This window comes from Anguilla rostrata, chromosome 14 (assembly GCF_018555375.3).
Source record: "Anguilla rostrata isolate EN2019 chromosome 14, ASM1855537v3, whole genome shotgun sequence".
Classification (NCBI taxonomy): Eukaryota; Metazoa; Chordata; class Actinopteri; order Anguilliformes; family Anguillidae; genus Anguilla; species Anguilla rostrata.
In genome coordinates this window covers 15,306,065-15,330,689 of record NC_057946.1, presented here as the reverse complement: position 1 = coordinate 15,330,689, position 24,625 = coordinate 15,306,065, and the positions used below count along the sequence as shown (strand labels likewise).

At 38.7% G+C, this 24,625-nt stretch overlaps 1 protein-coding gene across 1 annotated transcript in view; it reads right to left on the bottom strand.

Moving 5' to 3' along the window:
* Positions 1-8,290: 8,290 nt before the first annotated feature.
* Positions 8,291-24,625, bottom strand: part of LOC135239708 (transmembrane protein 8B-like) — a 50,685-nt gene continuing 34,350 nt past the window's right edge. The window contains exons 6-13 of the mRNA XM_064308580.1: positions 19,534-19,913; positions 14,421-14,517; positions 14,000-14,123; positions 12,977-13,119; positions 12,156-12,334; positions 11,336-11,482; positions 10,562-10,678; positions 8,291-9,981 (exon numbers count right to left, since the gene is read on the bottom strand). Of these exons, the coding sequence (XP_064164650.1) occupies positions 9,646-9,981; positions 10,562-10,678; positions 11,336-11,482; positions 12,156-12,334; positions 12,977-13,119; positions 14,000-14,123; positions 14,421-14,517; positions 19,534-19,913 (1,523 nt within the window). The 3' untranslated portion in view covers positions 8,291-9,645. The remainder of the gene's footprint in view (positions 9,982-10,561; positions 10,679-11,335; positions 11,483-12,155; positions 12,335-12,976; positions 13,120-13,999; positions 14,124-14,420; positions 14,518-19,533; positions 19,914-24,625) is intronic.

Here is a 24,625-nt window from a genome sequence, read left to right as displayed (position 1 = left end):
CCAGTACACATCCAACCCATCTTCTAATACCTCGTGGGAGACAACATTTTACACATGAATTATTCAGATGTCCACGCTCTTTAACTGAACATCATGTTTACACCGAGGGCACAGACGTTCATGAATCCTAGTGCAGTCTCAGAACCAGGGAGAACTGAACTCCAGTTAATTGCAGTAGCTTGAACAGAATCCACCATCTGTTTCCTGCCAGGTCTCTGCATCGCTGCCAGCAATGTGTGTACATAATAAATTTATCTCCATTAGAAGTTATTATTAACAATGCAGTGTAAAGTCAACTGAGGTGGTATCAACCACATTCACAGAGAGGAGAGAGGCCTGGCTGGCCTACTGGCCTGCAGCATCTCTTATGATGGTAATCTATAAAATAAAAAAAATATGGATAGCACAGGTGTGTAATCAGGGGTGCCCCCAGAGATTTCGGGCCCCATGAAAAGATCTCACACTGGGCCCCACCACCCCAGGCCACAGCATCCTGTGTGTAACTGAACTGAAAATGCAAACACATGATCATATCCTTAAGCCTTTCTTATATAAAAAGATTCAGACTCTACTCCCCATCACTTTGTATAAACAGGGGCATAGGAAGTGGAGGGGACAGGGGAGACATGTCCCCCCCCAGTATTGGAAAGTCCCCCCCCCCCCCCCCCCCCGAAAGCAGCATCTATTTCCTGCATCCCTTTGTCGAAAAAAATGCGACAACAAAATCAGTCCAGAAACGCATCCAGTCCAATGTTTGATCTGCCGCAACGCATTGTATTACTATGTTTGACACACTTGCCATGTTACATATTTACATAACATTACACTCATCAGCATTTCAGCATTTCATCTGCACCCCACATTCTGAGTAAGACACATTTATTATGTATGTATTTAGTTTTGTGTCTAAAAACAGAATGATTGCGATGTATTTAATTAATGTATTTAATTATTAGAGGGTTAAATACGGTTCAATCAAGTTGATTAAACGTGGTACTTTTATTCTTGTGCCCTCGTGAGGGTGTCTACTGTTAGCCTGTTACTGACTAGGAGATATCTCACAAACATGCAATCATCAATCAATCAAACTTTATTTATATAGCACAAGTCATACATCAAATGCAACTCCAAGCGCTGAACATAAAAAGTGGAAAAAAGAGTAAGTTAAAAGGACACGAGTTTAAATAAAAAAACATGAAAATGAATAAAGACCAATACAGACCAATAAAAGAAACAACAAAGCCAGCTCTTGCAAATGAAGATGGATGAGGCTAGCATATGTCTGCATCTTTAATATCCATAGCTGCCTCTGGTGGAACAATGGATGTTCCCATTAACTATAATATTGAGGGGGCGGATGGGGCTAGAGGCTGGGGAGAAAATGTATCCCCCCAATGTCATTCTCAGTCCTACGCCCCTGTGTATACATATCTAATAAATACATATTTGGAAAAAAGTGCCAAACTCACAACTGAAACTATTTACATCTATAATTATTAACTATTTCAACTACACACGAACACACATTTGATTTATTCAACATACTATTATACCAGCATATATGCATGTGTCTTCATATGTAGAGCTCACAATTGCTGAACATTTCTCTCATATAACTGTCCTGTATTTCAAGTGAAGATGAGGAACAAGAATGCGTGTGTCTGAATTTATTCTGATGTAGAAGGAACTTGCAATTAGCTCATTCTAATCACTACACTGATAAGATACATGGGTTGATGAGTCTGTGATGCACAGGCACCTCGGGGAGGATAAGAGAAATGGGGAAAATTCAGATCAGACAGGCACTGAATGAAACAAACATTTTTTTTTTGTTTCCCCAAGATGGGTATTTAGAATTGCAAAAAGAAATGTACAGATTCTCGGGTTTTATAAAAGGGTATTCATACATTTTTTGTTAGAATTACATTAAGGTGTTTCTGATTAGCAATTGAATCAAGCCAAAGCAGTGCCTCATCTGTGAAACGTGGCAGTGGGAATCTTATGGTTTGGGCATTTAATGGCTGCCACAGGTACTGGCTCACTTGTCTTTATTGATGATCTAACTGCTGCTTCATCCAAGACTATGATATGACATACTGTAACAGCGGTAGTTTTTCAAAGCCAAAAATGGGAAAATTTGTGATTGGCAATGTCATTCACCTGATCTGAATCTAATTGAACATCAATTTCATATGCTGAAGAGAAAAAACTTTAGGCAACTAGCTGTAGCTGAAGATGGTTGTGATACAGGCCTGGTAAAATGTCACCAGAGAAGATACTGCACCTGGTGATGTCTATGGGTCCCATACTTCAAGCATGCAAAGGATGTGTGACAGTTCTAAACATGACTACTTTCATTTACACAGTATTAATATGTCCCAAACATTATGGTGCCCTTAAATGGGGGGTGGGAGGTAGTATATAAAAAGTACTGTAATTATGGAGAAACAAAAGTGCATAAAAATACACTTTAAAAAAAAGCTGAGAATGTGCACATTCACCACAGGTGATGTGTTAAAAAATTTACAGTGCATACCACATAATCCTATTTTTGACAATAAAATGCTCTCCCAAATTCTTGACACCCTTGATGAGGATGAGCAAAGAAGGCTGTATAAAAGAAATAGTACAAGTAATGGGCTCTATTGGATGCTAAAAAAAGAAAATTTGTATCCTTTCATACTAAAGCGATTGTTCAGAAAGAAATGTTTGATTTAGCAAGTTTATTTGTACAATTATTCACACCCATGTTTTCTGTATTTTGTGAATAATTTCTACACAATGATAACACTACGGAGCCATTTTTGAAAGTGTTTCATGAAGTGAAGGATGAAGAATATATTGGTGGGAGGGGGGGAGGGGGTGGTTAAGCAAATGTTTTTATCCTAAACTGAACTTTGTCATTAGTGTCTCCAAAAAATTTTCATGATAACAAGGCGTGTTATTGTTTGCTGTTAGAAACATCACAGCTTTTCAACCAGGAAGCTCATTACTGTGAAAGTGTAATTAGGTAGCATGCATTAAGAATCAGAGACAACATTAATAAGGCTCTTTATAGTGCTGAAAAGATCCTCTAATCAAGCCAATGTTTTGCACCAGTGAAGTGACGAGATGTGAGATTCCACACAACTACCTGCTAATTAAAAGATAATGGTTTTTCTGTGAGGCTATATTACATTACATTGCTTTAGCAGAGGCTCTTAGCTAGGAAACTATACTAACCAAGAACAAAAGTACAAATTCTAAATAAATACAGCCTACATCCATTACAAGCCAAAAAGAAGCATAAAACAGTCAAAAATATAACCTGAAATAGTTAAAATAACATAATTATCTCAATTAGCACAAAAGGAGGATGTGTAATGGGGTAGGGATGGGAGCAGAGCCAAAATTAAGTCTGAAGAGGTGGATCTTCAATGTGCATCAGAAGATGATTCTGCTGTCCTGACTTCAGGAAGTTTGCTTCACTAGTCTGTTTCAAGTTTGTTTGTCCATTACATACAGCCATTGCGTGAGGGACGGTACGGCCAGTCACCTCGAGGTTGCAGAATGCACATTTGTAATGGGGGCGTAGAATTTGGAGATTGATTGGAGATATAGAGGGCCTTCTCCATTGCCTGCACTGTGAGCTAGTGCCAAGATTGTAATCTTAATGACAGCTGAGACAGGTATCTAGTGGAGTGCACTTAGGAAGATGAAAGGCAAGTTGTCCGGTTGCACTTGTTACTAGTGGCAGGGGTTTAGTGGCACAACCAGGGAGCATGATTAGATGATAATTGAAATAGTCCAGGCATGAGAGCAATTTTAAAGTTAATACAGATTGAAACAGATTTTAAGTCTGCTTAAAAAACCATGAAAACTATAAATAGCCCACATGCTGCAGATTACTTTAATGACCCAGAGATGCAACTGAGATAGTATACTTGTCATAGGCATGCATTCAGAAGTACATAGATATACTGTATTAGTTGTAAAGAAATACATTTTAAGTGTTGCAGCTGGTGTTGGATTGACCTTGAGTATATGTTGTCAGGCAGACCGGTCAGCACTAGACTTCTCATGGACCGTTCGAAGCAGAAGAGAGTACTTCTGTTTGTTGGATGAGAACAGTGTAGCCCTGGATCCAGTCAGGGAGAAATGCCACCAAGGCTAGGCGGGTTGGAGGACTGAAAGAAAGAGTGGAGTGTTTGAGCTGCCTGTGTACAAGGAAAACTATTTTTCATGCTCCTCAACTTCATGCCACCAACTTTGATGATGAAAATATTCAATGTAGGCTACATCTTTAGGAATAGCATATTTTTAAGCTTGTGTAGCTGGTATTTATGTGCTGCTGTTGTGTGCAAGGGACTTGTCACAGAGACGTTCTTTAAAAAAAATTCATCTGCAGCTTTTCCAATGCCTTCTATGTCAAGACATAGAAGTGCTCAGAACACACATTTTCCTGAAGGCACCTGGAAGGGATGCAGCACTTGTATATAGTAGTTTGCTTTCTCTGCGTCCCATTCTATATCTTTCCCTGAATCATGACAGCATGAGCACGACCGCACTGCGCTCAGCTGAAATACCATCAAAGGACCTGCTTTTCCTAGCTTGAAACACACCATACAAGGCTCGATTCAAATTCTGCATGTATGCCATACATAAGTTCCCAGCAAACAAATCAAAGGAATGTGCAATTGGGAACTCACCACTATGTCAGATGCGAGCTATCAATAAATCATACGCATATACACCAAGATGTTTACTTGACTAATGATGTGCAATATTCAAATGTATGAATGAAATATCTACAGCAAATGTGCATGTAAATACAGTAGACAATTTGAAACCCAAATAAATAGGCAATGCAGCTTCCATACAATACACAGAGCACAGGTTATCGTAGCAGGTCAGTCTATAATTATATTAACTCATGTTGTGTATTATCACAACAACATGATAAATTCAGCAATCGCCAAAATCAATTCCACAAAATGTGATGCGAAAAATACTTATTGAGCAAATCAAGGAGAAAGTGATAAATAAATGATGACCGAATTGCTCCACAGATGCCATGCCTCATCACTTCGCTGAGCCATCTGGAGGAGAAGCAGGATGACCCCTGCCTGCTCAGCACTCTGTCAAAAGCTTTCCATTTTCAGCACTCACTTAAGCAAGCAGCAGGGGTCAGTAAGAGCATTTGGCTCACAGCTTCCAGAACCACAGCCTTTGTCCTTCTCCCTCTCTGCTTTAGTTTCAGGAAAATTAAGCTTGTTGGGGCAATTTGCATCTTAAATTAACTGCAAGCATGCTGTGCGCACATGCATCGTTCAGTAAACGGAGCACATAGCCAGATCCTGTGAGGCAGTATCAGAAATCAGTACACAGGAGAGAAATATATATTCTGATTACAGGTTCATTATAAATGCCGTAGAATAGCTATAGAAGCTTTCAGTAGAAAGCCTATTGAAACTTGTATAAATATATGCAGAATTTGGTTGCAGTAGTTGCAGAGGGCTTCCATGAACTTTTGAAATACTTGAAACGCCATCAAATTCCATATCACCTGATCAGATGTGGTTAAGCTAAGTACTGTCTTCTTAAAAAGGGGCAGTTGAGGATCACATACTCCACTTACTGACATTTTCTTTCTCCAGCCCTGGCCCTTGGTGTATATAAACCGACCAGGCTGTAAATTAATTAATTGCAAGCTTCAGTAATTTGAAACATTGTACAAGCTAACTTACTCATGGGTCCAAATTATTGTTTTTGTTTCAGAAAGCATATGTAAGCTTGAAATGAGGGATTGTGTCATGCATACTCTAAGGAAGGAAACAAATAATGATATGTCAAGCTTAAGGGCTTGATTAAGGTTGCTACCAGAATGATAGTTGTTAACAATCAATGTAGGCCAATTAAACTGCCTGGATGAGTGAATGTGGTTTATCCTGCATCAATATTACTGCTAAAAATGTTTTCATCTCAAGTCAAGGAATCTTCTTGGAGACAGGACTTACAGATATTCATCTCACATGTTGGAATAAATGAAAAAGACATGACCTGGAGGCATCTCAGGAGATTCTCAGGGTAGGAATCATCCAGTACTTCCCCGTGCCCTCCAAGGGAGGTTCATAGCCAGGGAAAGCTTTTTGCACTACAGATACAACCACATATCTTGTGAAATCTACACAATCGTAATGCACTTCTATCTTTGTGTTTTTTTTTTCATGTCTTTTATTTTTAATGAATATAGTGATTTCATGGGAATATCAGGCTGACATACTCCAAATGAATGTTTAACTTAGTTATGACTTCATTATTTATATGGAGCTGTTCTATTCAGGAACCAAATATTTGCTGTGCTCTGCCTCAACAAAGTTTTTTTTTTTTTTTTTACTTTTCATGAAAAAATAAAGGAATCATGCCATTTGAGATTCAATAGTTTAGATAATGCAGAGATCAGAAAAAAAACAGAACATATGGAAATGACAGTGAAACTTGAGGGAAATGATGATTTTGAACTTGTGGAAGAGGAGAATTGGCTGATAAAATTCACGGCCATAATTAGCAGTGGTAACACAACACAATTTTTAAAAAATTTCTTCAGTAAAAATAGTTTAAAGCAGATTAACCAGGTTGTTGTGTCATACCATGTCATATCAGCTGAGGCTAGATAACTAGCTAACAATAAAATGACAAGTCTTAACATGCAAAGGTGTATTTATTACATGTCAAATTTTCATTGCCATGGGAGGCCACACTGGGGAGGCATTTTAAATAATATCTTATTTTTACTGAATGAAAAAAACCCAACTGAGGGGCTATCAGAAAACATAGTCTGAAGTGGGATGGCAGGAGAGACACACGGCGGTACATGCAGGGGTGCACAGTGGTGAAATGGTCTGTGGGACAGGGCAGCCACAGGAATATATTCTCAGCTTCTGCCTCTGGGGAAAAAGCACCGGGGGTTAGCTTTTGTGTGCAATGAATTCCATGGGACTTCACCGTCAGAACAGCTGGACCCTTTTTGGTGTGGAGTCGATGATGGCTTGCCTGCACTGGGCATAGATGATTGGTGGTGGTTGGCTCCTAATAACTAAATAATCATGGAATTTACTGCAGTGCTGCCCATGCTGAGCTGTGTCCACAGGCCTGGTGGTTCGGTGCATTGACAGAGGTGGAGAGAATGTGAAAGAGGAGAGCAATGGGGTGGGGCAAGTACTTCCTGCACCATAAAGGACAAGGTTTGTATAGATGTGGCTGTAAAAATGGCTTTTTGTGCAATAATGAAAACATTTCCATCTATGGAAATATATAAGTCAGTAGATTAAATGAGTATACAATAGATATGTATCTGAAAATGGTTATTGGACAAGGTTTTTGACCCTTCATTTGGACATAAATGGCAAAGGCCCTGTTCAGACCTGTACTTTGTATCCAGATATATCCAGATTGTGTCTAGATTCAGTCGAGATGGATGTCAGTTCACAACTGGCATCAGAATGCGTCTCCACATGCGTCTCGAGTGACCACCTGTGATCGGATCTCACTTTCCCGCTCAATATGCAAATAAACACGTACATCATTTCCATTTGCAAAGACCAAATGCGTTGTTGTTTTTAACGGGCAAGAGGCAGCAATGCACTACCTGTGCCTAGTCTGCCGGAAATTAAAAGAAGAAGAAGTTTGCGAAGACCTTGGCACGGGGGCAAAATCAAAACAAAAGACGCGCAATATGACGTGCGAATGGTAGTACTTCGCTACGCAGAGGGCATCAGTTGACTAGGTGGTCCATCAAAATGGTATTTTCGCCATATATTTTTACGTGCCTGAGACATTAGGTAATTTCACGTCTCGTGCCACGAAGTGGGAGGGCAGCTGCAGCTGGGGGTGTGTCAGTCAATATCGCATGGCGCAGTGCAACTTTGTTAGCTCATCAGAATTTGTGGGTCAGTCCAGTTTGTCATTCGCACTGTTCGCCACCCACTGGCCCAGACCACATCTAAGGTGTATGGCGCAAACCATCGTCAAGCGGATTGCTAATTTTTGGATTTCTAAATTCAGGACAGTTTCCCGCATTCATGTTTCACAGTCCATTCTAAAAGCAATCACCGGTTTTCATGGATCATGTGCTGTGTGAGGTAGAAACCCGGTTTTAAATAATCAAAATAAGTGTATTTAAAACATGGCAAAACCACCACTCATCCAATCGTACTCAGTTCAGTTAAGCCATTCCATTGTTGCGAATTAATGATGGACATTATAATTTGACAAAATAAATAACAAAATGGACCAAGATTTCTTTCCAACCTGTGTATTTTAAACATAAAAACAAATTTTACACTACAAACAAGACATTCTTTCATATTTGGAATTGTTAAAATCCATGTGGAATTAAGCATTAATACACATTCCAGGAAAAAAAAAAACATTAAATTTGGTATAATGTTACACTGCTGTAACATTTAAAAAGTGATAAAAATTCATACTTACTTCCCATACTCACTTTCCTAGAACTTAAACTTTTATTAATGTACATTCTAAATTGAACAAAGACTTTCTATTTTGAATGTAAAAATACACATTCTAAATGTTCTGTAACCCCTTGGTTTTTGCGAATGACCCACTATCTAGACCGTTAGGAGAGTTTTTCATTTATTTACCAGGTTACATTGCTCTGATTTCAGAGTGGACAGTTTGTCTCCTTGTCCTACCACCCTGCCGGTGTTGCAGTACATGGACCATGTTTTAGCACACTTGCTAACAAACTGAGTTGCATTGACGTTTTTATGTGTGTAATAAACACACCTGCATTCTCTTAAAACAGGAATACACACAGGTTACATGTAATTAATTCACACCCACTGTTCCATTACTGGATTTCTCCAGTTGGTAACAGAAGAAAAAATTAATTGAAATAAATGTATAGCTGCTTTCCTTCCCTTTTCCATATAAAACAACTAGATTAATATATCACAAAGTAAATAAAGTGCAACTAACTGCAAAACACACCACATAATATGACTAGTTCTTGCTGTTTAACTTAATTATGGTTACATATATTTATAAAAATGTACAGGTTCACATTTTTGTATCTGAGTGCAAAATATACATTTATTCAGAAATTTATTTTTTTACTTTCTTTTGTTTCATAAACCAAATAAAATTAAATACATACCCCTAGATTCCATCAACATCTGTCCTTGACTTTAACTGGTAAATCCATGTGAGCACAAGTGTCACATTCTTCATTGCAAATACGATTTATAACAATATTATCTGTTTTTGCAGAAATAGCCAAACTACATTTGTCAAGAAAAAATAACACTTGTTATAATAATAGTTGTCAGTAAAGACAAGTGATGATTGAGCCCAAGTTTTAGTTTTTTGGCAAACAGTAAGTAAAGTATACAACAATTACAAAGTCACTATGAATTAGCAGCAGTGTTCACCAAAATTTAAGAAATGACAATTCGTTAAAACAACAGGGCTTCATTGTACACACCAAAAATCAGCATCCAAAATATTAATAATATCCATGATATAAATTATAAGGATATTAAAATAAGATATATATTTTTTTTCTCAATTGACTTCACGTTTCAAATTCTCTGGCTTGTTTCCAAGGTAAAAGAAGGCAATAAACTGTCTGTGGCTGTGAGAGTATCAGCTTGTACAGATGCTGTTGATTGTGACGATGACTGGGTCCACCGGGCCCATCTCTTCATTTTCGTTGATGCACAGCTGGTAGCCGCATCCTCTCCTCCTCTGCATTGGCGGCACCTTTGTGGTTGGCTTGGCGCGGGGCGGGAGCAGGAAGCCCACGCTGCCGGCGATCAGCATGTGCCAGATGCTGTGGATGTAGAAGTAGTTCTCCTCCGTCTCCACAAAGGCGTAGAGGGCCACAGCGGAGGTGGCAATCATGATCCCCGGGAAGAGGTAGAACACCCAACGCTTCCAGGTGGGTGGGTAGCAGCGCCGTCTCCGGATAGTGCGAAGAGTCTGTGTGTGTGTTTGTGTGCGTACATGTGTGTGGGAGAGTGATAGAGGGAGAGAGAGACCAGTGAAATATACTAAATCTGCCACATTAATGTGCATGCATAATGTATTGTATATGCCAACGTGATAAGTAAGTAATATGCTTTTAATTTCCTTTCCTGCACCTTCTCACTTTTGAATGCCACTTTGAATGCTCATCAAGCCTAAACCTGTCACTCATGTGTCTGACACAGATATAGCAGATATAGCTTACTTTTTCATTATCTAAGTAATGTTTACCTCATAGGCCACATGTGGAAGAATGGCTAATTGCTAGCAGCCATTCTGTTGGAATAATTTTAGGGATAATAATGACAGATGGACTCTGTTTTCTGCTCTGAAACATGATGAAAGGTACACTATGACAAGCTGAAATGATTACCTGCATTTTTATTCCATTACAATTTTTCATTGGGAATCAAGTCATCAAGTCACATCTTCATTTTATGATACCCACAGTGCATACAGGTGAATGGATGGGGGCACCACTGCAAGCTAACGCTGATTAATATTTAGTTCAAAATTCCTCCAAAGTTCTCCTTACCCAAGCAATGGTCATGATCCCCAGGGCAAAGAGGCTGGGTCCCAAGAGGTTCCAAAGGCCATGTCTGTCTAGCTGCAGTGCCATGGACAGTAACATTGCCCCCAGCAAGTACAGCACCTAGCGCAGGAAGAGTCCAGGGCCTTACTAACATTGCAAGGTCAGAGCGAGTAGACAGCCTTCCTGACGCAGCCTTAATGAGAAGCTCCCCAGCCTTCTCGAGGAAGTACTTTCCCCTGATCCGTGTGTTTACTCTGCGCCTTTGGCCTATTGTTATAAGCTAACAGGTACCTGTGAATTATCTTGCCAGTATTATCGACCAACGTAATAATAAATGATTGGTTGTCCTACGTGTGTCAGGTAAACGTTGGGTTTGAGATTTCAAAATGCAGATGATAACTCATCTTCCCACAACAGAAGCTTTAGTAAGTGTTTTGTGAGTTTGTATATACGTATCCTGAATATCTGATGACTATTCATTAGAATGTATTAGTTTTGTGCATATTCAGCCTCACATTTAGTTATTGCATTTCTCAATGCTTGCCTGTGAAATATATAAACTAATCTGTTTGTGTGCTGTATAAAGCTTGTTCAAAAGCATTTACCATATAAATTAGACAACCATGAACTGACACTCTGCTCAGACCCATTAGCTATCATCACCGACATGCTTATGGGCTGTTCAATGAAATGTGAACAATTTTTTAAACAATTTTAAAAGAGAAGTTTCAATACAACATAAATTGAAAGTTGTCCTTTGAAGAAACAGTGACCCACCTGTTTGATGACAGACTTGAGTCTAGCCATGGCGATGACTGTGACCCACACTGACATGAGTGACCCCAGAAAGTCACAGAACTGCAGGACGTCATACTCCATGATACAGAAGACCACAATACCTGGCTGGTCACACGCGTGGTAGAACTGCAGAGGAAATGCAAGCAGGACCAAACCCTTCTATAACTATATAGCACATTTCTTAAAGTTTGATGCACATTATTACATTTTGGCATGCAGGAGATGATCTTATCCAGAGTGACTTACACAGTTTCCATTTTTACATGCACTCCATTTCTACAGCTCAATATGTATTGAAGCAAATCAAGGTAAGTGTTTTGCTCAAGGATATGATGAATGGATATAAATTTTAAACCCACACCTGGTACAAGACCAGTCTTTAACCATTATGTTAAATTTCAACTGTACCACAATACATTAACACACTATAAACAAAACAAAAGAAAGAAAAACTACAGTACATATATCTTGTATAGAATGCAAATGGACTTTTATGCAAATGGAATTACTAAATTAAAGAACAATTGAGCAATTGAAAAAAAACAAAAAAACAACAACAAAAAAGCTAATCTGCACCTTACCAATGCAACTGACAAATACTACTTGGTGCTCTGCAAATAATTCAACCCCTGCAGTCAACCTCTCTGAAATTAAAATATCAAAGAAATATTACAACCAAACTCAATTAATATTAATTTCAGGCTCCACCAAACCATTGAGGGTTTCTTTCTTAGAAAGAAGTCCTGCTTTCTTTATGTAAATGTAAACAGCCGCAGCCCTTCTAAATCCCTGCGCTCACAGTAGAGAAGAACATGGTGAAGATGTAGACAGAGGCCTCCAGCAGATAGTGGCTGCGGATGGCGATGGCCACAGGAGGGACGAACATCAGGTTGCTGAGACACAGAAGCAGGGTGGACAGCAGCTGGAAGCCGTAGGAGTATGCCTCCGAATTATCCGTGCATCCCCAGCCTTCCCAGCCTGACCCATGGAGAGGGGAGGGGGGGGGGGGCATACAAATTCAAGAGTTTTTCAATTACTTTTATTTACAAATCAGTCAATTTTGATTAGACACTAATCATATGCTTGTCTGCATCCTATCTATACCACAGTTACTACAGCAAGAACAGGTTAAGTGTGACCGTAGAACTAGAAAACTAAGAACGATTTTTCAAGTCACAAAGAAGACTAATTGACTTATCCTAGTTTCATGAAAGTCCCACTGTAAAACTTGAGCCCTGTTTAATTTGGGTTTAACTGAAAGATCAGAACTGCATTATTCATTTTATTAGAAATGCATTTTTGATTGCATTATTATAGCAATCTTTCTAATTAGGCAATGGTTTGGTTGATTATTTCTATTACACAGGAGATGAAGGGGCAGATTTAATTGCATAATTTGCATTTGCCGGCAATTATCTATACTTGACATTCTGTTTCCAATTACTGGGACGTTGAAACATTGCTGTGATTAAAGACACATCATCCTAAAACTATATGCACCTAAGGTCAATCATTTAGTACACAAGAGATTAAATATTGTATATTGAGCGGTCAGCTCAGCCAACTACATTTATACGGAGGCATATCTACTGTGGACTTCCATCTTAGGTATTATTTTACCTGCTTTACATTCACAAGCTGCATACAGGTAGTTGTTGGTGCGGAGGAGTTTACATTGTCCATACGTCCCACAGTCATTTATACAGGGAGTGAGGTAGGTACGTAGGTAAACCTCTGCTGTTACATTGCGGCATGCTTGAAACCTGGAGGTTAACACGTGACGAGAAGGGTGACATGGTGAGCTGCTGTGTCTCAACTGGATGCTAATGTGAGGCCTCTTTCAAAACTGGAATGTTGTAAAGTGAAAACCATATGGATACATCAGACTGGAGCTCGTGGACTTTCATTTTTGCAAAAGGGGTGGTCCTACTGCTAGAAATACTTTAAACGTGAGCATTGCATTGTGTTTTAATGAACTGATTAGTTGAGTTTATGTCAACTAAAAATTCATTTTCTGAAGATAAAGCATTGAATTGAAGGACTGCACAGGTTCAACTTAGGTCTTGGCAATTATATCATTGCTTAGGCTCTAAATAGCATGTTTTTTTGTATTTTTACAATAAAGGTCTATTGATTATGTTTATTGTAAATGTTCCTTCAACCCACATAAAAGTAGGATGCATATGCATGGTAACAAAAGAACATTTTTTTATAGAAAAGTCATATTTATGTATTGTTCTGCAACTGTTTGTGAGCAGTGAGCAGGTTCCAAGTTCTCAACTTCTGGAAGGAGATGATCACACATCTCCTTCTAACACACTGATTCGGTGCTTCTAAGAAACAAGATAGTAAATGGAAATAAAGGAATAAAGTCTGGAGCACACTCATTTTCAGCTATTTTGAAATCAGTCATAAGAACATTTTGACACACACCATGTCTTCAAGAGTGAAAAGTCAAACTCTGATGAAGATATGGTGTGTGCCAAATGTTAGTCTGTTTGCAGAGTGTTTGCAGTAAATTGCTGAAAATATGTGTGCCCCAGGCTGATTCCATTATCTCAATTCTTGACTTCAGGATCCGAAACTAATCATAAAGGTGCAAGGCTCTGGCAAAGTTCAGTTTGTACAGAGCCATCATCTCACCCATGTTCAGTGGCACAGAGTGAGCGCAGACTTAAGTACCAGGTGCCCGTCTGTGGGTACGGAATCCTCAGTTTTGTAACATTGGAGGTGCCATTGACAGAGAGGGCAAACCCAGTGACAGACTCTGAAACCCCAATTAAACAAGGAGAGAAAAAGAATGTTTATACGAACAATTTTGTGTAGAATGGCAAATATTTGTGCTAATAGCAGGCAGCAAATACAATTTGAGCCCTAAATGGCCCTAATTATTTTATCCATCGGTTCAAAACTAACTTTATGAAACAAGGAAGAAGTTTCATCACAAAAACATGACGACTGTTATGATCTCAAAAAAGATATTGGGTTAAAGAAAAGGGGTAAAAGTCACAGCAGCCAGTACAAAGGATTCAGACAATAATGCAACAACACATGTGAACCCTACCTGATTTGCATTTGGTTGTGGAGTTATCTGGTAATGAAAAGGGCATTCCGTGATTCAGACAGCCAAATACTGTGATGTTCTCCTCTTTCAATGAAGACTAAAAAATACAATTATAAAGCATATCATATCATTAAAATATCACACCTGGCAAAACCAAGCATAATCATCAGCAACATGAGAACCATGTCTAACCAATGTTCAGGAAAATGTTGCCTAAACAAGTGAGCGCTGAAGCAAAGTATGTGATTGTTTCACTCAGACAACAGAGAAGTGACTGTCATTGAACCAGCCCTGTCTCAACAGCTGGAAATAAATGTTTGTCAACTGATTCTCTCATTGCATGCATTATTGACGTCTTTATGCAGAACAGTTCTGTGCCGTTCATGACAAGGAAAATTGCAGGCATCAAGACAAAGAACAGCACAGTTACCTGTCAAAAATGTATCCTCCTAACTAATGATCCATTGGCCTGTGCAGTGGGCTGGGGTGGTGAAAGGCAAATATTCTCAATAATGTAAGTGCTTACGCAGTTATTGCCCCATTACTTCTATCTCTGAAGAAATATGGTGCAATAAGGTACAGTTTACCTTAAAGTTGTCTTTTTGTTTTTGTCTGGGATTTTCTTCTTTTTATTTTATTTTAGCTTATTTTTGTTGCTAACTTGTTCACAGCCCTCTAGTGAGTAACTGTAACTGCGCTGCTTATTTGGTGGATTGCAGAATGAAACGCAAATTAGCATGTGCTAGTGTGCAACCTCCCAACCCATTTCTGTACTCTAAATCGGAGACAAAAAGGTAAACCATAAAAACTGTAATTTTAAAGAACTGATAAAACCTCTCCAGGCATGTTGAAGTCAAGGGCATATCTATTACACTATTAGCATCCATTTATATCCGTGTTTACATCCCCAGTTCAACTGATTCTTCTGAGATCTTTTGTGGACTTCAAGAGGCTAAGGCAAGTATTATAAAGACAAGACATGGGAAAGTACTATGTGTGGTAAGCTGCTGGCTCAGCTGGAAGAATGCTGCCCATAATATATGCATTTGTAGTAATGTCACACTATGAATAACATTTTTGAAGAAACTTTCAAATTTAGTTCATATTGCAGAAAGAATAAATAGAACAGGATTGTTCATCTCTCAAAGAAAACAGTGAATTCCCCAAGTACTGTTAAATTCCTTCCTGCTAAATGACCAATTTGGGTGTATGCATAGATTTTCATAGTTGATAACCTGTATGTGGGTCTTCCTGTCACTTTAAAAGCCATTTTACTGAGCAGAATTTATAAAGCTAAGAATTCCTCCCATCTTCAGATGGCAGCAGTAATGGTTGAGTAACTGCATGCTAATAAACCCCTGCCTGTCCCACTGTCTTATTTCCCAATGCACAAGCAACAATTGCTGTCACCACTTGTAGGCTATGTAATTTAAAGGCACTGCACATTTAACTGAAAAATATATAATAAATAAATTGCTAAAAAAAGTTTCTCCATGATTCTTCCATGAAACTGCTATATTTTACCAATAATAAAACAAATATAAGTATAAATAGTAGGCTTTTATCTATGCCTTTATTATGAAAGCAACAAGCAAAAGAAGATGGTTAAAGCGTATTCCGTCATGTGTAGTGTAGATATAATTATTTTAATGCCTGGAGACCTTTAAAACAACAGGTAATTACTTACAACTTAATGACACATGAGTTAATCTTAACCTAAATGACCTCAGCCTGCCCACTAGCGTCTCTCAGATGGTCCTGCCTGCACAAGCCTGCATGGCTGTTGGCTCAACTTTGCAGAGGGAGGTCTATTTGCATGTAACCCATCACCGTTTGATGCTGACAGATTAAATGAGCAAATAGCCTGCCTCCCATTGGTCAGGAGCTCTCAGGGGTGTGGATTGACAAGCTGGAGCTGGTTTGGCTAAGGACAAACCCACAGCAGTCGGAGAACACTTTGGCAAAAGGCCTGGGCAGTGTATTTCTGGGAAGACGCCACAGTGGCTAGCGCATTTATCGCCCCCACACATTTTAGAATGAACAAAATAAGATGATATGTACATTACATATTTCTCAAAGGATAGAGTTACCACACATTTGGATGGCCTCATCAGGGAATATGATAGCAAAATAAATGCCTCACAAGTTCCTGTACTGCAGAGTGGTGTGTAATAGACTACAGTCTATAACTGGAACACTACCAAACCTAAATAATTTCATATTTGTAAATAATGTCTGATTTGAAAGAGCATTCAGAAATCTTGCAATGTGATAACATTCAATTGAATGGGGAAATAATTGTACTTTCACAAATTAAAGCATTATGCATAATTGCTACACAGATTTAACACACAGACGACATTAAAAATGATTATTATTTAGCCTATTTTAACTGGCCTTATTGAGTCTTGTTGCTGAGTGTCTGCCTTTTTCTCCCTCATTTTTCATGACCACTCATTAGTTTCAGGTAATTGCCTTTTTCAGAGAATAGCAGGCTGGCTTCTTATGGTTGTCGCTTTCCATTTATTGATGTCTGGCGGGGCTAGGGGACATGCAGTCCAGGCGGTCAGTGCTCCCATCCCCCTTCCCCCATCACACCTGCACACAAATACTGACCAACCTGTTCCCCCTCTTCAACCACCCAGGGAGTATCCAGCCACATTGTGCTACAGACTTAAGCCCAATGTCAGCATGCAGCATCTAGTGAACAGGAGTAAACTGAAAGGCAGTTCTAAAAAACCGAAAGACAGGTGCGTAAAGGCTGTGGCCATCCACAGTGTCAACAGCGTCCTTGCATTAGAATGAAAAAGTGAACTTTTCAGACAGCTCAGAGAGAGGACCTATTCAAAGCAAACAGATTTGCTGCCTGCCTATTTCAAACCTGGCTTGAAAGATTCACCTTGGGCATTGGAGTCATTTACTTCCTCTTTGAGCTGTGACAAAGGCCAACCTGGAGTGAGAAAGGAATCCTCACAGGCAAAGAAAGCTGACAGGAGACCAAAATGTTTGACAACATTTGAAAGACTGGCCCCTCAGGTCCTTACAGCCATGCTGACATTTGAGGATTCACATTCCCCAAAGAGGAAAACGTCTGGCTGGACTGGAGCTATAGATAATTCCGCACCCAATTGCAACAATGTGGGGCTTGTTGCATTTGGCAAGGTATGACATTTTAGCAATTAAATTCAGGCAAGAATTACTTTGTTAAATCTATTTCTGTTATGATATTGTTTGTATTTTGATGATGATGATGATGATGATGATGATGATGTGATAATGATAATGATGATGGATGCTAGGTTGAAATTTCCAAGGTTGCAGCTGTAAGGTGTAGGTTTAAAAAAAAAAGAGGTAATATAAAAAGGCCTTTCCTTTTAAGCTGAATCAATCATATTAGCTGAACCTTGCATAATATTTTCCGGAGCCCCCAAGAGAAAAAGCTTTTAAGAACATTTATCAATGCATAAGTAGGCAGTAGAATAGGAATTAAATACCAGAACCAGGAAAGCCAGAGCTCAGGACAAAGTCAGAGTTGAATACATTAAGATTTCAGGGAACACAGGGCGCGTGTGTTGTTCACATTATGGGGAATGAATTGTTCCAGAGTCTGAGGACATCAAAGGAACGGCTGAAATATAACATCTAAAGGGCAATGCTTTCAGACAAATGGTAGAAATGTGGCACTGTGGGAATCAGAAAATATCATTTACTACTGATTTCATATGCAATGTTATTCATAAATATTTGAACAGAGACACAATTTTTGTTGTTTTGGCTTTGTACACCAGCACGTTGGATTTGAAATGAAACAATGAATATGAGGTTAAAGTGATTGTCCGCTTTAATTTGAGGGTGTTTGCATCTGTATAGGGAATCTGTGTAGGAATTACAGTCCAATTACAGCCAACATATGAGCTATTGTGAGAATAATGAAACGGCTTATCTTTAATGTTGGTAAGGTCTAAATATTCTCACTACATTTTAAGTATGATTACAAAAAAAAAGATTTAAGTATATGTATTCTAATTCATAAAATGGCCTAACTGTTGTTTGTTCCCAATCTAAGGTTATAATTCATAGATCCCTCAATATCTGAAGGGACAAGCAGTGACAGTCAGAAGCCACAAGGGAAGCTATCAGTCCAGAGACATGGATAGACCATGACAGACTGTAATCAGCTTCCCAAACACCTGAGAGGCCAATTGTGCCATCAGACACCGATGTCTGCTTGTCAGCTGCCTGCCCAGTTAATGGACACACAAAGTGCAGAGGTCTGAGAGGCCCATGCTGGCTGGATCTGACGTGCTTGTGTGGTGACTACAAACTCATAATGAAGACAAATAACAGACAGGGTTATCAGGCTTGACCTTCACTGTTTTTTTAGAACAGAAGAGCCAGCTGCCAAAGCAGATTTATTAGGAATGTTTCCAATAAATTGCATCAGCTGGACAGTTTTTAACAGTCATGTAAAAAAGTATAAAACTAAACAAATATTATTAGTAAATAAGACATTGATTTGCCAATGTAGTGCATCTTAAGATGCAGCACAGAGGGATATTGTGCCAGAGTGATTAAAGTAATGTAATCAATACCAGCAATTGTATTTAAGACGCCTCTCTTAATACACAATGATTTGAGGATTACAGAGTCTGAGGGTTACACAGTAGATTAAAGATAAATATAATTTATCCAGGAATTTAAATGTGTAACCTTTTTCATCGAAACATGCTTATATGTTCAATTTTTCTGAATAAAATAATGCTATAATGAATTAGTCAGATTAAATACTAAATGATTTACTGTTATTATTTTAAGATAATTATTATTCAAATCTATTAAATGTATTTTGCCTTTTTTTTTTTTTTTACAGAAAACTGTCACAAAGATGCTTTACAGAGTTGTAAAAATATTGCAAAAACCAGGCCTGAATCCCCAAATAGCAAGCACATGAGGTTGTTATTATTATTATTATTATTATTATTATTATTTGCCTTTTGTAAATGAAGATATCAGATTTAGTAACTATTTTTGCAGGAGTCAAGCTCATGCACTTACAGGAACTACAAAAGGGCAAAAGCAGAATATTCAGACAGAGAAAGCCATTCTGACTCACCACGTTGAGGCGGACCTCCATGTTGAGGACTCCTCCACTGTCCAGGACAGGCATGAGGTTAATGGCGAACACAGTGGCCCTGTCAGGGGGCACGGAGATGTTAGGCCCGAAGAAGATGTAGAAGTGCACTGAGAATGTGTCCAGCTCGTTGCGTAGGGTCGGCTGGATGGGCCAGCACTTGGAGGTGTCTGTGATGAGGCCGAGGTAGGCCATGCCGTCCCCGGAGAGAAGGAAGGGGTTCTGTGCTGAGCCGTTCCAGGACAAACTGGGCAGGCCCGAAACGGGCAGGGCCTCTGACGACGAGGTGCCCATAGCGTTGCCGTATGACTGCGGCATATTGAAGGCTGAGGATCCCTTTAGTACGGAAGCTTTGGAGCAATCTGAAAATGAACAAATGCAGAAAAGACAAAGAAAAAGATGAGTGACTGAAAGTGTGATTATCAGTTTCAATGTTTACATGCTTAGCAGATCCTATCATTTGTACACATTGTGCACATTTTATGACCCATTTAAACTAGGTAAACTCCTCTTGGCTTACACTTTATAATATGCATATATTACTATAAAGCCCTGATAAAGCCTGCATTATACATTTATTGCTAAAGCACAGCATCTTCTTTAAACATTTGTATAAATGTACGAAGTTAATTTAGCCTTTATTTTTTAAGGTCTGCTGTAAGTCTTGTGACAGAGAATTTAAGTCCAGAATATCACTTTACGTAGTGAATGTGACACATTCACTTGATGATTGATTTAGAAATATGTTACCTTGCGTTCACGAAAGTGTGGGACACATTTCATGAGGCTTTAGTAATATGCATTGTGCAAAGTCTAACTGAACTTCAAAGGCATACAACCTGAGATTCAGTAACACTCGGGTTCAGGGTCTAATGACTCCTTAATAGCTTTTAACACAGATTATAGCCTGCCTTTCATAATACCTTTCATGATACACAGTCTTGGTAAATAAGACGCAATTTCTAATGCAAAAATGATTAACATTCCGGTCAGAAGATGCTGCCCATGGAGGCTTTTGATGTATCTACCTACCCTTTCAATCATCTGTTCCCGCAGTCACTTAAATTAATATATAATCAAACTGAAACATACCTGTACAGTTTTGCCTATTAATCATCTTGGCTCCTGGCCAACAGTTTCTCATTAACACAAGATAAAATTTCATGACTCAGATTCAAGTGACAAATGTAAAGACTAGAAAGACAGGTTTCTCAAATAAGAAAAACAGCAAAATATGCCATCCAAATAAACAATGTTCATAGTAAATCACTTTACAGGGACATTTATCTTAGCATGATAATTTAAGATTAAAGATTTTCATAACTCTTCTTACGTTGTGGTAGAGTTGTTGTGATAGCAACCTGTCTTCCACTAAATGTGCTCCACTACTGCAAGGATTAACTTCTCAGATAGTGTTAACATGAAAAGGCCTCAAATCAGAGTGTTTTACTGTAGGGCTGCCAGAACAGAATATTAAGACAAAAATGCGTGTCAACATTTTGTCAGGAAAGTTTTTTTTTTTCTTTTCTTTTGCAAGCCTTTAGCTTTCTGGCTTTGTTGCAGCACACTGTCACTGGAGCTACATTTAATAAGCAGATATGAATCATGGATGGATGAAATGACACATCTTTTCAAACTTTCTGTATGTGCTGTTATTGCTGTGGTACACACAGCATTCCTTCCCAGTGACAGATTCTGAAAATCGGTCTTGTTATCTCTGTAAAATTAGTTTATCACTGCATAAACTAATGACATATAATGGCATGTGCTTTGGTGATATACAACACATTGTATAATGGCCCTTTAGCTCATATTCTTCATGAGATATGGAGAAACGAAGCTCAGCATGAAAACAAAATAAAAAGCACTTTCTCCAACAGCATCCAGATAAATCCTTTGATTTAGTGCAGTTAAATGTACAGATATGTTGAAAACATTAGTGTTGAACAGTACATGTGCCATCCCATTCCTATATATACGTCGCTCTGGATAAGAGCGTCTGCCAAATGCCTGTAATGTAATGTAATAATATGCATGTATGCAGGAATGAAATAGCACATGCACTGTTCAACACTGACGTTTCAACATATTTATGCATTTAAGCAAACTAAATTGAAGGATTTATCTGGAAGCTGTTTTCTTTTTGTTTTGTTTTCATCCTGAGCTCTGTTGCTCCATATCTGAAGAACAATATGACCTGAAGGGTCATTACACAGTATACTACTGAGTGTCCCCTGGAAGGCAACATGCTTGTATTGTAGCTCACCAAAGCACATGCCATTATATATCATTATGTCCTGTGGATGTGTGAGCAACACAATTACCTATTATTTCTGGAAATTAAGTGCCACAGTGGCATAATTTTTCACATCATATACAAATGTATTAATATATGTTCAAGAAATATTAATTCATTGATTTGTTTTTAATTGAGGAAGTTGCCATTTGCTTCCCTACCAAATTACTTACTAATCTGTACACAGTAAAATTCCCAGTGTTAATTCAACTTAATTCAATGAGCTACTTGTCAATTTTTACTGCGCATTTATTTAGTTACACCAATACAATTCCCAAAATAAATAAATAAATGCACCCAAGCAGAATACCCCCAAAGTATGCAAATCCAGTTTCAGTTGCCTTTAATGTTAATGTATGGCTTGTGTAATGATTCTAGGTGTATGACCATAATAATAACCACACTAGTACTGTGCACAAGCCTTTGTCAGTAGACACAGTAATTTTACTGTTCACATCCCCATGCAGGAGGTAAATTCCAGCCATATTTTACTTGAACTGACTAATGAAAGTCATGACATGAAAATGAAAACAAAAACTAGAAACACCACAATTTACCAATTCTGCAGCTAGTCTGTGTGCAGGTGGCTGTATCGTATACAGGTGGCTGTATCATATGCGATGTATGATAAACACAGTCTGATGAAAACAAAACTATTTTCTACAATTGTTTTTTTTTCACCCTTTTGAAGATAGCTGTTTTACTCATTTGTGAACCTTTTAGGTTGGATCATCAAGCGAGTGTGCTTTCCTTTTCCAATCCTAATCCGTGCTCACAATTATTATTGGTAGTACACAATACTGAAACCCTGACATTTTGTAATAAATAGGACCATGATGGTGATGTGCAACATGAAAGCAGATTATGCACAGATTCTGAATTAAAAAGCATTTTGCTTGCTCTGTTCCTTGGCAATGCACAACATCTGTCTCAACAATTAGTTACAAATAAGTATAACATTTAATAACCTTTTTTTTCTTTGTACCTTGTCACTGTGTAGCAGGTATATGTAAAACCTGCATTAAGTAGTGAGCCAAAGAAAATTGTTCGTTGGAACCTGCAATCTTGCCAGCACCTTTCTCTGTTATATTTCAGTGAAATTCAGCTTCCACCCACGCATCTTTTTGTGAACCTGTCTCTCTCTGTCCTACCTGGCAGCCATGAGTCAGTTTTTTGTGCCTACAGTCTTGGCTTTGGAAAGCATCACCTCTAGACAAATAGATGTCTTGTTTTTAGAAAAAAAAAAATTAGACATAAAAATAAATGAAAAAACAATTTCCAATTGTGTTATTATTATTATTATTATTATTATTATTATTATTTTAGAGAATACCGTGGTGACAGTCAGTCCGCCTGAGAGGCAGATTGGTCTCGGCTGTGTCGGCTGGTGGAGAGAGCACACGCACCTGGGCTGCGTTGGCTAATCAGCCCAGGTGCTTAAAGGTGTGCTGCTCTCCACAGTTCAGGTCCGTGACCGAGAAAGTGAAGAGAGAGAGAGAGAGAGCAATAACCAGCACGGGTAAAGGCTGGAAAGAGTGCGTAGTTTTGTTATTTTGTCTTTATTATTTTAGTTTGTTGTGTTTCTTTATTATCTTTACCCCATCCCGTGAGGGTGAAGGGCAAAGCAGTTTTGTTTGTTTTATAGAAACTTGAGTCTCTCGCTCTTTAAAAGTGTGAAAAAAAGACCGGAAACTCCCGGTATCTCCCTGTGTCCAACTCTTCTGTTCAGAAAGGGGTGTGTCGCTGTGTGTGACAACAGCTAAATAAGAAACAGGTATACATCATTCTGGAATCATTGTATAAATACACCGCAGTATTGTTCTCTATTCTCACATCACTCCAGATTGTAATGCAATGATTCAGGACGATATTCATGTAATGACACCTGGAAACTGGTGCCACAATAAAAATGTGAGTCATTAAACATCCATTCATCAAGGCAATTTATTTAATGTTCAGCCAAAATTCAAGGCAATTTCAATTCAATTCAGCTGATTCATTTTTCTTCAGAAGAATAAAAATGAATCCATGGCTATTTGTAGTTTTTCCTATTACTCAATTTGTGCATATTTCCCAGAAACAATAAGTGTTTTACAGTGCATGGTTGATGTGATTGTTTCAGAAAGTGACAAAAAAACCATGGGCTGCCAAGCCCACTTCCAAGAGCACAAGGCAGGCTTCCAGGGGTGATGGAAATGCCATGGGAAAAATGAGGCGCAGCACCACTTGTGCCGTAAAAAGATTGTTTTTTCCATAAGTCGAGACTGAAAACTTTTTTGAGACAATTTTTCTCTCTTCCAGCGGTCACCCCAGCCACACAGATTATAAAATCAGGCACAATTAGCGGGGCAGGTAGTAATTTCTTAAAAGGCACTGATGCCAAAATGCAGGCATCCATGGCAACAGCTGTACAGCTGCTACGTAATTCAAGCCCTGTGGTTTCAGAAAAAAAAGCTGAATATGGTCCACTCAGGTAATTCTGGGCATGTCCTTTCTCTGTCCTTATCACACAGACAAATGAAACAGTATAGGTTTATCATTGTCTCTCAATGACTGGTCCTCCTAGCAAAGCCCAGGCAGTGCTCGGCAACGTTCCATTAAAAGCTTGGCAACAACATCAAAATGGACAGACAAAGGAGGAAGGAAAGCAAAGGAGGAGGAAGGAAACACACTCCAAAGCCTTCTTCCTCCACCACAGGAGTAAAACTGACACGGTGCCACACAACCAGCCCTTAGGCACAGGACAATGAGGAAGCAAGCAGGAGCTTTGAAACGCTT